The 12,869-nt window shown below is 42.4% G+C and overlaps 1 protein-coding gene across 1 annotated transcript in view; it reads right to left on the bottom strand.

Moving 5' to 3' along the window:
- The window catches only part of nlgn1 (neuroligin 1), a gene marked incomplete at its 3' end in the record, with an annotated part of 342,002 nt that extends 334,932 nt beyond the window's left edge, over positions 1 to 7,070 (bottom strand). Inside the window, exon 1 of the mRNA XM_079267467.1 lies at positions 6,740 to 7,070. Within this exon, the coding sequence (XP_079123593.1) occupies positions 6,740 to 6,845 (106 nt within the window). The 5' untranslated portion in view covers positions 6,846 to 7,070. The remainder of the gene's footprint in view (positions 1 to 6,739) is intronic.
- Positions 7,071 to 12,869: the final 5,799 nt, after the last annotated feature.

The following is a 12,869-nucleotide window of genomic DNA, read 5'->3' as shown; positions in this document are numbered from 1 at the left end:
CACTGGTGAGCTGTGTACTAGGGTTAGATGATCCTACAATGTGTTCCAGTTAAATACCAGAAGATTTTTAACGGCATTTATTTTACATTTAGCAGCAGGAATGCTCTGTATGTAATTTACATTAATTATAAAAAATGTCATCATCACATTCTAATGATATTGCAGTTTTTTACAGGCTGGTCAACTGCTCCACACAGATTCCAAGTAAACGTACTTTATTTTTCAGTCTTGCCGAGGCCGTATTCAGCGCTGCCAGTCCTGATGTATATTACATGTTTACGGTTTCCTCTCCGAGCTGCAGCTCTGCTGCATCAACACAGCCGACGGCTTGTTTCCAGAAAGCAGTCCATCTTTCGTTGCACTGACTTTTGCCGCTAGCTGCTAAAATATCATAGAAGTGCGTAGACACTGAAACAACAAAATCTAGCATGCTTAAATATAGAACAGCCTCATGACAAGCTGCTATGCCAGCTCCAAACCGATGAAATATTAAAGACAAAACAACTGATATTCTCACCATGTTCTGTCCTGATGTCAGAGTCAGATACATATATTTGTCTTCATATATTAAATAATCTTAATGCGTTTGCTATTATTATTCAGTGTTTGGATTTGTGCTGTATGAACTGCCCTCTTGCATGTACTTCTGCATCAGCTTGTGTTCCTCTGTTACCCATAATGCCTTTTGACAGCCCGTAGGGTTGAGGCACCAACCTGCCATGCCAGCATCTAGCTGTTGGTTTAGTGAAGACGTTGGTAGTAAAAGTACAGAACCAGCAAGTACAGAACGAGAAAAGATGGTCTGAAGATACAGATAGCTATTTAGAACCACTGTTTATTTTGCTCCCTGTTTTTCATGTATTTTTAAAAATGTAAATGACATTATATTAGCATTACATTACAGAACTGCATTGCGACAGAATGTCATTCAAAGTTCAAGTTAACAAGCTGCTGCTTCCTCAGTTCTTTTTCTCTACCAAACAACAAACTACATCATTTTGCATTTCCAATATCGACCTTACATAAAACATTGAAATCCATTGAAAGCCATCACAGATGTGTAGCAATGATTTGTACTAATATGCATGTCATATGAAATTGTGTCTGATCTCAAAACAGAAACGTCCTTGTTCTCCTTTCAAGCAAGTTTCTGTCACTTTTCTTTTCTCTTTTTTTAAACTTTTTGTTCAGTTAGCCGTCATCAACGTGAGCTTCTATTGCATTTACTTCAATCCTAAAACATGAATGCATGCTGCAAGGAGAAAGAAGACCAACCGTAGTGCTGCTGCCACTGATCTCATTACAGAGACCGCTCTCTCAGCATGTGATGACTAAATGACCGCACTCCATCCGGGCACATCAAAAACACCACTTTAACCACAGAAGGCTGCTTTGAACCAGCATGGCACCGGACGCTAGTCCTCATGAGGACACGAAGATGAGTCCCACAGCAATTACACTGTGCGTCACTCACTTTCACTGTCTCTCTCTGTGTGCTGGTCTCACTTTGTTTTTGTCCTTCTTGACTCCATTATTACTCCATGTCGGCCTTTTCATGCTGCTCTTCATCACTGCCCATTCTCTGCCTCTCTACATGTTGCCCCTTTTAACCTCGGTTCGCTTTGTTCATGTTGCTATCGTTAGTATGCAGTGGGACTAGCAACATTAAGATTCCTGAATACAAATGTATAATGTAAGCAATGTCTCCTCACACAACGGTTAGTCAGATATCTTAAAGTTACTCTTTATTCATTTATTTAGTTGTTCAATGAATGTCCGGCAACAACACCACTTGGTTAGGATTTGGAAAAGGCAACGTAGCATGAGTCAATGTTGACTTTTGGTTTCCCACAGGACATCCTGTGGGTGAGCCAGCAACCCTCCCTACATGGACCGGGTCACTCTTTATCCTTCGTCACCTGTTGGGGCTCACAATTACATGCAAATTGAAATTCAAATGAAAGCTCATCATTTGTGTAGGTATAGCTAACAGCAGTGTGTGAGAACAGCCTGATGAAAGTGGTCCTCTTCCAGTTCTCTGTTGCACTGTCGAAATAACTGCTCAACATTGACGAGAATCAATCAATTCGAGATCTTTGGGAGCGTTGTCAGCATAAGTTGTGAATATCTCTCCAGAAATGAAATCTAAGGTTCCAAATATTCACTCATGGTGATTTTGCACCTGCAGCTGCAGGATGTCCGTTTCCCTTTCCAGTCATTTCACATCATTTTGAAACTGTTAGACAACAAAACAGTAGTAATTGTAGAGTGTGTTACATAAAAAAAGAAGAAAAAACAAAGCAGAACACAGTTGATTTGATTGATCATGACTGATTTGAGTCCCTCCCACACTTTAACTCTTCCAATCCAACCCGGTTCCATCACTGTGGCTGCACACACCTAGCCATGAAATGACCCTGTCACTCACCATGATCTGTCCACTTACACCATGCACCACTGACCAACACTGTTACTGATAATGACCCAACTGAACCAATCCACAGAAATAGGCTTTGCCACTGTAAAGGAAACCTCCAGAATGCTCAGAACTGACTGTAGATTCCCCAAAGACTGTATGATTACAGTAGGGCCTCTGTGTGACGCTGTACAGCTGCTACTAGACACGACTCGCGTCAATAAGAGAATGAACGAATGAACTGACTTTGTCTCCCTAAGAATCCTAGTAACATCAAACATCATGGAAATATGTATCTGTTGCCGGCCTCAGTATTTAGGTACACTTCACATCCTGTTGACAACTGCATTGCCAGACAACAATGTCGAGATGATTCTTTTTTTATTTTTAAATCCAATGCCGACTATACATTTTCAAAATCTAAAATATTACTGCAAAGCAACTGTAATATGGTTAATATTATTGGAAGATTGTAATTAACAATTGTACTCAAGCATTCATTTTACAGTCGGGAAACATGAATATAGGCAAATAAACTAACTTGATGAAGGTAAGGGAAAGAATCTTGGTACATTTAATAAAAGGTTAATTAAAGGTTTAACAGAAACGCCTGAAAGCTGACGCAGTGCACAGACATCCACTGCTGCAACCTGGACCTCCCTACAGACTGCAGAGGGCACACTACTTCCTGCATTAGCATTGAAGGTAAGCATTGGAAGTCAATCATGATGGAAAGATCCAATTAACGTGTAATTCTCAGGTATGACCGCCTGCTTCGAATGTTATCAGCCTATTAAGTGGTCTTCATAAGTTGTCATCAGGAGCATAGATTTGAGGGGTGACTGTCCTACTGTACCTATAACTGGGTCAGTGAGCTGTTGCCCTCGATTGGTAAACTGGATCAGGGAGGTTCAAAGTTGTCAGGCAGCAACCTCTATTGTCCGTTGTAATTATGACGTGAGGAAAGGAGGAAATCAGGCGACGTGATATAAAGAGCAGCAAACATATTGAAGTTGTGTGCGTAAGCAATGTAAACCTAACATGTAGTTTTGTTTCAGATCAAAATATTAATCACGTCTAAAGCTGCAACCTTTTCTTTGGAAAGTGCAGCTTTCCTATTTTGCTCGATCTAAAGCATTACAATGGAAGTGATAACAAATGATAACATTCAGAGCAATGTTATCACAGGCTGGCACACATCAGGGCAGAGTGAAAGTATGAAAATCAACTTCATTTTTTTATACCACCTTATTTGTTTTGACTAGATGTCATATCATTTGACCATCTGCTCGGAAGTATTCATCTGGCCGGCTCCTCAGTGATCATGCTCAGCTTCATCAGCTGGTTCTGAGCAGGTGTGGAAGCTCCCATGTTCCTGGTGGAACATAGCTCCAATCAAAGCAGGTCCATTGTTTAACAGCTTGTGTTCTGAGATTACGGCTTCAGATAATGTTTGTTTATAACGACCAGAGCTGTATTGTACAGTCATTCAGAAACATGTCAGCCATCCAAGCTGCTGTACACTCAACCAGCCTAACATACATGCGAGGGTATAGTATTTTACTTTTAAGTCTGCAAATAGAAGCCAAATTTGTTATTTTTCTTTATTTTTATTGATTTAAAAAGTCCAATATTTTCCATATTGTGAGGAATATCTCTCAGATTTAAATCTGCCTCAGGTCCTTTAATGTGTCATCTGTCTGTTCCGGTTAAACACATTTTGAAAAAAAGTTTTTGACTGATATTGATTATGATTTGAAAATTGCAGTTGGCCATATTTATATTTATTATGCAGCCCTACTGTCTGTAATAATTGTAGTAAGCTTCTTATTTGTTCACAAATGAGGTAGAATGAACACTGTAAATATATAACAACACCTGGACGGAATGAACCAACATTTTGTAATGATCTGCTGCATTTGTTAATACATTATTAGATATTGCAGTGATTATTAAAAAATGTGGGTGTTGAATTTTTCATGAAAATGTAATAGTACATTATGCATTATGTATTAACCAACCAACATGGATGTCTTCAATCATAACAAATGAATTAAAAAAGATACAATTAATTATTTACATTATTATCATTATTATTATTATTATTGACCAACACCACAAGTGCCACTGTATTCCTTAGCTCTTGAAACATCCTCTGCAAACAACAAAATGTGGGGAAATGTATAACATATTGCATTCAAGCTGTTGATGACAAATGCAGGAGATATCTGCAAAGTGTGGCAGTTATTACATAAGGAAGTTCAAATGTATTACCTTCTGTCTCGTTATGATGCAGCGTGAATACATACTGTGTTGTTAGACTTTGTCTTTTGCCTGAGTAAGCCTGTTAACAACATGTGGCCTCCATGCATTCATGTACAGGTTAATAAAGTGATGCACAGACAGTGGGTAAGTGGGTAAGTGGGTAACACTTTCTACCTTAAGAGGGCCACAGATCCACCATCTTGCTTTTCTTTTCGTTGTTGTCTTAACCAAAGCTCCAGATTGTCTGGGTGTTGGTTTTATATTGGTGATTCTCCATGACTCCATGCTGTATGACTAACATGTAAGCTTCTGTAATCTCCCAATTTAAAAGCACTCCCCCATTGTGTCTCTGTGCATGCTACAGTCTGAGGAAAGGAGAGGTTAGAGTGCACGTTAGAGGTTAGAGTGCACGTGTATACGTGTAGTAAGTAGAGGAGGAATGTACACTAAGTGATAATGCAGCCTGCTGCCAAGAAAATGACATTAACACCCAGACCTTATCAAGGACACTGTCAACTGTCTCTCACGCTCTCACACACACACACACACACACACACACACAATCTCATACAAACATGTATAGACACTGAAAAGCGTGCACACATCCAGGGAGGGAGAGGCTGGGAGACAGGGAGAGAGACAGAGGGGAGGAGGAGGGCATTATCTTGATGAAACAGTGCTTGATACAGCAGCCCGGGCCAACCTGAACACAGCTCCGCCTTCTTTTAATGGAGATTACACAGTCATGGTCTAGCTTGAGCTCATCTTGTTTAACACTGCATCACTGTGAGCGTGTGTGTGTGTGTGTGTGTTTGTGACAGCATGTCTGATCTAATATGCTCCTATCTCCTGACACATCAAGCCTCGTTACCGCACAGCTTCTGACCCCAGACCTGGCAGCCGATCACATCACCAAATCTTGCTGACCAATGAGAGCACATGGATGGACCATGGAGTGTGGAGCAACACTACCTCGGCATCGACGTCACAAGGTCTACAAATCACAGGGCTCATTCAGGGCTGTAGTAGCACATATGTTTTTGCTAATACCTGCAAATGTTCAGTCAGAGGAAGACTTCCACTTATGCTTTTTAAAATTGCCCTTAAATTTACCTCCAGGTATCGTTGAAAAACGGCCCCGTCTCTTCAATTTAGCATTCTAAAAACCTGCAGATGCCTCGAGTCGAAACCTGAATATTTTGTAGACCTTGATCTCATGATTGCTCTCAGCTGCACCAGAAGTTTCTTCTTTTTTCCCCTCCTAGTTTCTGCTTTCTGTGGCATGGTACAGGTTGCGTTCACATCATACATACCTCCTTGTCTACATATTTTCTTGCCCGGTTTCCTGGCACAATCCTTGGATATTCTTTTGACTGTAAAATGAATAAAAGACTAAAGAATAACATGGAGCCCCTGGACGCGCAACGCACACAGGAGCTGGCATGCACACGCACACACACACGCACACACATAGCAAAGAGGAAGGAAAGGGAGAAATAAAGACGGAGGGAAAGAATGAAACAGACCAGTTGGCCAGCCAGTCATTCAGCCAGTCATTCAGCCAGTCATTCAGCCAGTCATTCAGCCAAATCAATCGGTGATGGTCATGACAACGACTGTCTTGTTTAATGAACTGCAGCCATTGTGGCTTGTCACAATATGCTATGATGAGCTACAGTAATGAGGAGAGGAGAGGAGGGAGTCTGCATAGGAGAGCAAACAAGGCAATGAGGAGAAGCAACAGGAAGGTAGAGGAGGAGGGAAAGATGGGAAACGGAAGGAAGAAGATGGAGGCAGCTGTGGAGTGGAATGAAAGGATTAACTGGTCCTCATGGATGTCACACACACAACCACTCTTTCACACACTCGTGTTCTATAAGCAGTGTCATGCACATTAAACGTGCACAATGTCATGCTTTCCCTCTACTGACGGACGGACAGACAGACAGACAGATACAGAAACAACACACCCTTCATTCTACCAGGATGTGATGGGTTCAATACCCTCCGCCCACCAGCCCCACAATCATCCTGCCTCGGGCCCGCAGGCTAACTCACCATCCTCAGTGGGGACGTAGATGTTGATATAGAGGCAGTCCTCGCTCTGGTCCTGGACGTATGTGGACACAACGTCGATGCTGTTGGTGAACCACACCGGCAGCATCACGTCCGGCAGGCGGCCCTCCACGATGCTCTGAGGGCACACCGGGGCAAAGTGCGTGGCGTTGCGGATCTCCGGCCACGACGCCGGTGACTCCGGTGGCTGAAAGCGGCGCTCGCCGGTGGGCGGGGCAGCGTACGGGACGCCCAGGAACTGCACGACGGGACCCAGGATCTCGTTGTTGAGCTCCTTCTTAACGCCACGCAGCTTGCCATACGTGGTGGTGACCACCGGGTCGTTCTCGTCGAGTTTCTGAGCCGACACAGCAGTAGGAGATGCCTGCAGCAGCAGCATCAGTCCCAGCCCTATTAGAGAGGACACCCACCGGCCGCTGCTTGAGGAACCTTCAAGCCTCACGTATCCCATCACGCTGCTCTTACTCTTGGCAGCCTGGAGTAGCTGACAGCCAGTCCTTGAATGGTGCCTCCACTGGGACATAGTTGCGACTCCTTGTTTTCTACTTGTTTGCTGTGTCTTCTTTTGTGCTCTTTGAGTGAAAAATAATCCTTATTTTCTATCCCTCACTTACGCCATGCAGATGCAAACACAAACAGACAATCACACTAAAACCACATTCGCACACAAGCATAAGTAGGGACAACTCTGGGGCAGAAGAGGTCGTGGTTGCTAATGATCCTTTTTAAAATCCAGGCAGTGCAAACCACCTGGTGGAAATGTAGCAGCCATCAGTTACCTACAGGTCAGTTGAAGGGAAATCTGAGAACTATTCCTCACGATACGGACAATATTCCTCAAGAAGGTCCTGCCAACGAGCACTGCGATGAAGAAGAGGACAGCAAGGATGTCGTCTTTAAGCTCCGCTTGTCAGAAGGTAGACAAGCCAATCAGTGATGAGGGTTTCCATCATTTAGAGGTGACTGCTGTGTCGGAGTAGTCGTGCAGTGGGTCAATTTGTAGTCCGTCCCCTACAACACAGAAACAACATTACAATCAGCATTCCCACAAAGACAGCGAATGCTATTCTCAATTCAATCCCCTTCATTGTCTTGCCTGCTGCTAGACAGTAAAATATCGGCAATTAGTAGGAGGGCCATTTGATTTGTGTTCCACCCCGATGCACAAAGCATCAATCAGTTTAAGAGGAACATAACATATATTTATAGCACATGGCAGTCAGTGTAACAAGCAAGGTGATTGTCAGTATGCTTGGCGACAGATGTTTGCAGGTAATGGGGGAGACACCCGGTGCTAGTGGGTGGGGATGGTTTTGGGAGAGAGCCATAGACTTGGATGCATACTCCAGCAGCAATACGACGGTATAAACTACTTAATCCTATCAAAACCATACAATCGTTTCTACCTGCAAATATTGTGGTTTGAGTAAGAATTTATAAAAACATATCGGTGTTGATGTTTTACAGTGAGGCTTAAATACAAGAAAGTATGAGGATGAGGTATTTTGATGAAATGACACAATGATTTCTGCATTCAAAATCAAAGTTGAATATGGTTGACACTTCAATCTCAACTTTGAATGCAAAGTTTTCTGGTTAGCTGCTTGTCAACAGTTTTTCTTGCTTCTAAAAGATTGGGGCCAGAGGTCTTAAGGGAAACTCACTCCTGTGGTATCTGCTGCACCTGAAATCAGCCACACCTGTTGGTTTCAATGTGAAGCCGCACATGTCAGCCTTTTCCTTTGTCCAATTTCCCAGTGTTGACATGTATCTCGTCTGGTGAGAGACATGGCTCCCATATGATGCAACACTGCCCCGGTTACATTTAATCAATGTTGCTACTGCCGGTAGACAAGAAACACTTGTCTTTATACAATGAATGTGTTTTGTAAGAGTCTGTGTGTGTGTGTGTGTGTGTGTGTGTGTGTGTGTGTGTGTGTGTGTGTGTGTGTGTGTGTGTGTGTGTGTGTGTGTGTGTGTGTGTGTATGTAGAACAGTTGTAGTTTCTTCATCTGCAGGATGTCTTTTTTTTCTACACTGCTTAAGAGTCAATGTTCCACCTGGATGAGCTTCAGATTTCATACTCTGAGGAAATCCTATTCAGCTACACACATACACATACACACACACAACACACACACACGCTGACATGACAAGTTTTGTTGATAAAAAAACACACTATTTACACACACACACACACACCAAGAGACGAGGGAGATATGATGCTTATATATGAGAGCACACGCCCTATTGTCTTCACAGTAATGAACACACACACACACACACACATCCCAGACAGAGAGGTGGGAGTACAGACGTTTACAACATCAGCAGCAGGAAATAATGGGCAGAAAAGGAGGAAATAGACCGGAGATATAGATCGTGTGTGTGTGTGTGATACACAGACAAGAACCTAACACTGAGTGCATGACAGTGTTTGATCATGGGTCATTTAGCTATACCACAGCATATGATATAAGGAGGTAATTAGAGAACCATGACAGGAACAGGAGAACATGAAACTAAGTAGCGTTAATCTATCTCTCACACACACACACACACACACACATTTTAAATAATACAAAAGGACTAACTGGTGGGTGTTATTGCAGAGTTCTCCTGTTTGCAGTATATTTGCATGTAACAAAAGATCGGTTTTCTGAGAGTATTTCAAAATCTTCTACAGTTGGATTCACTTCAAATCTTTCCAAACTTTATCAATTATGAACACCTGGTAGGAACATGCGTCTTAGGCGATTCAAAGGGTGAACAAGCAGTGAGACGTTTAGGAATTGAATCACTGAAATCACTGGCCGAGGTGTTCTGGAAAACATTTGACCACGAATATTTTGTAGTGCTTATGCATCCTAAGGCGTCCAGAACAAGGACGTAGCTGTAAAATACGTCATCAAAGCCGCAGCTCTCCGTTTGTTCCTCCTTTTTCTCATCTCCAGTTGGTTCAGAAATCGCGTACAGCAAGCTGGCTTCGTCCACCATGCCTGGACATTTTGAAAAGCCCATAGAGTGCTTTTATCTTGTTCCTTTCATTCCCGGCAGATCAGACACGGGAGATTTGCTGCGGGTTAAAAACAACAAGGCGTTTGGTCTCAAACGGAAGTGATGTTTGTGTTTGCATGAATATAGAGTGGAAAAGTGAGAGCCAATCACAAGTGGTCCCTGTAGACGCATGTGTTGACGCATTCTAATGCCAGATGTGAAGTGAAGTGATTCGATCTGTCCACATGTTGATGCCAGGTGTACACAGAGTCGAAGACCCCTATGAGTGATTCACAGAAATCTGGTCATGTAGATATATTATTAAATTACAAAGATTATTAACAGAACATTTATATTTTTGTGCTGCATTGTAATAACCCCCCCAACCCCTCCCCTGTCTCACTTCTGGAACTAAACCACATCCTTGCTCTCCACTGTATGTATCAGTGTGTTCTGATTCCTCCCTGCCTGGCCCTGTTTGGCTGCTCTATGTGTGTTCTGATTCCTCCCTGCCTGGCAATGTTTGGCTGCTCTATGTGTGTTCTGATTCCTCCCTGCCTGGCCCTGTTTGGCTGCTCTATGTGTGTTCTGATTCCTCCCTGCCTGGCAATGTTTGGCTGCTCTATGTGTGTTCTGATTCCTCCCTGCCTGGCAATGTTTGGCTGCTCTATGTGTGTTCTGATTCCTCCCTGCCTGGCAATGTTTGGCTGCTCTATGTGTGTTCTGATTCCTCCCTGCCTGGCAATGTTTGGCTGCTCTATGTGTGTTCTGATTCCTCCCTGCCTGGCCCTGTTTGGCTGCTCTGTGTCCAATTCTGCCAGCATGGACCTAAATTCACGAGTGATGCTCATGTGCTCTATTCCTGTTTGAAGTCAGGGGAGTGGAGGTTTTAATGAGGAACATGGCTGCACCATCAGACTGTACAGTAAAATAGAATATGTTAGAAGAAATTTGAACAGATAGAAATTTAAAGAAAACAATTCACTCCAATACCAGACGCAGCTGTCCTCGTCGGGTGAACTCTGATGTAACAGCCAAACATGAAAGTGCCAGAGGACGTTTATTTTGAAGAACAGCTAGAACGTGACCTCATAAAAGCAACAGTGCCTCCGTTAAAGTAGGGGCCAATGTTTGCAATAAAACAGAAGAAGAAGCAGATAGCGGCAGTGCAGAGAGCTGGAGGAGGACTGGAGTAAACACGGCGAGCGCTACTGTAATGCAGCCGCAAATTAGCCAGAAAATAAATGAAACCAAAGTCTGTCAACTACCATGGGGAATTAGGACCACTGTTAGAAAAACATAATAAGATATGTGGATGTAGAGAATTAGGTCAAAATAGAATAGGTTGCTTGGAGTCATATATGTTATAGCTATATATTATAGACTATAGCTAGTCTATAAGCTATTGTAGCCTCCAGTTGTTTTGACTTGTAAAAGTCTGCAGTGTATTTCGCTGGTCTTTCCTCTGATGCTCGGCAAACTTTATCGGTGGTGGTGAAGTTGTGGACAATAAGCTCCACGGTGGTGAGATGTTTGCCTGATCAGAAGTGCTGCTGGTTAGTTGCGGTTTTCCATCTCTAGCACAGAGCAGTGCACAGCTGCTTCACTAATCGATCTCATTCTAATATCTGAAATCATGCTGAAACACTTAGGAGCTATAAAACTCGAGGTTATAAAATAATTTAATTGAATAAATGACTACATTTTACTCCACTATGTTTTGAAGTGTCACCTTGAAACTCTTGTTTTCCTCTTAAAGACACCATAAACACCATCAAGTGATGCTGTAAACCTCCTTGTTTATCGTATACTTTTACATCTTTATTTTGAAATTATGTCTTTATACTATTGCACTGTGTGTATTGCCACGCCCCTCTCACCGTGTCTGACTGTGATGCTCTCAGCTGAGTCTGGCTGGATTGTCACCAGCTTGCTGGGTCGTCCAGGTGTAGCGAGTCAGTGTGCAACACAATCACTGTTTGCTTCTGGTCTGGTGCCAGCTGAGCTGTGGCAGGCCTGTGTCTGGTCTCCTGTGTTTTTTAATTGTACTTTCAATCACCATACACAAACAGGTACATACATGAAGTATGGCCTCTGCATGGTAGGAGCAGTGGACTGCTGTAAAGTGCCCGTGAACTACTTGGGCTTCAGTGTTTCGGTATCTCAAGGAGACTTTGACATCGATCGGGATCGGGACTGAACAACCAACCTTGTGTTTAAAAAACCACCCGCTCTACCTACTGAGCCAAAGCTGTCATGTTGGTAGCTGGGAGTGATGAAGAATTGGTTCAAAAATTTAAATATTTAAATCCTCAAACATCCAAGATGTTTTAAAAAAGAAAGAGAAATGGGTGTAGAAGGTTTCATACCTGCTGACACATGAACAGACACAAATATCTTGCTGACGTGAATCTGTACATCTGTGCTCTTGGGTAAAAGGAATCATTTTACAAAAAATGAATACATTTAATATATATAGTTTGACTTTTAATATTGTGACCATTGATCACGTGTAAAAATGATTAACATATATATCCAAAAAGAAGAGCTTACAGCAACATTCAAAAGCACTTTAATTGTGTATTTGAAAGCATTACAATCCATATTCATCGTGTGAAATCATGTTAGCTGCCATGTTGATGCCAGAGGATGAACTGCTTGGTCGGCCTTTAAAAGTCAGCAGTTTTTCTTATTTGTTCAGGGACACAGAAGAATTGCCTACGAAACCTATTTTACTTTTAGCAAACTGAAGCATGCTAAATGGTCCCTTTGGATCATGTCAAATGAGGAAACCATGGAAAATACCCACATTCTCTGCAGACGATGGAAAATTACAACAGATTCAAATGCAGCAGGCTGTTGGAAGTGGAAATCACAGTCATGCTTTAGATCACGACGATCTCCAGCATCTCATTTCAATGGCTGCAACCTTATTTTCTCAATCAGCTTCTTGCAATGGGCGTCAACTCAGATTTTTGTTTTGAGTTATTTTACAGAGATTTATTGATTTGTGTTTTTGCTGTGGACAAGACTCAGTTGTAGATGGATATGTGGCAACAATCATGTTTGGCAATATTTGGAGATTTTGATTGCTGCTTATTTAGTCATGCAAATT

The sequence above is a fragment of the Melanostigma gelatinosum genome (assembly GCF_949748355.1).
Source record: "Melanostigma gelatinosum genome assembly, chromosome: 4".
NCBI classification, from domain to species: domain Eukaryota; kingdom Metazoa; phylum Chordata; class Actinopteri; order Perciformes; family Zoarcidae; genus Melanostigma; species Melanostigma gelatinosum.
Note: the sequence above shows the minus strand (reverse complement) of the source record. Positions and strands in the feature narration are given on the sequence as shown.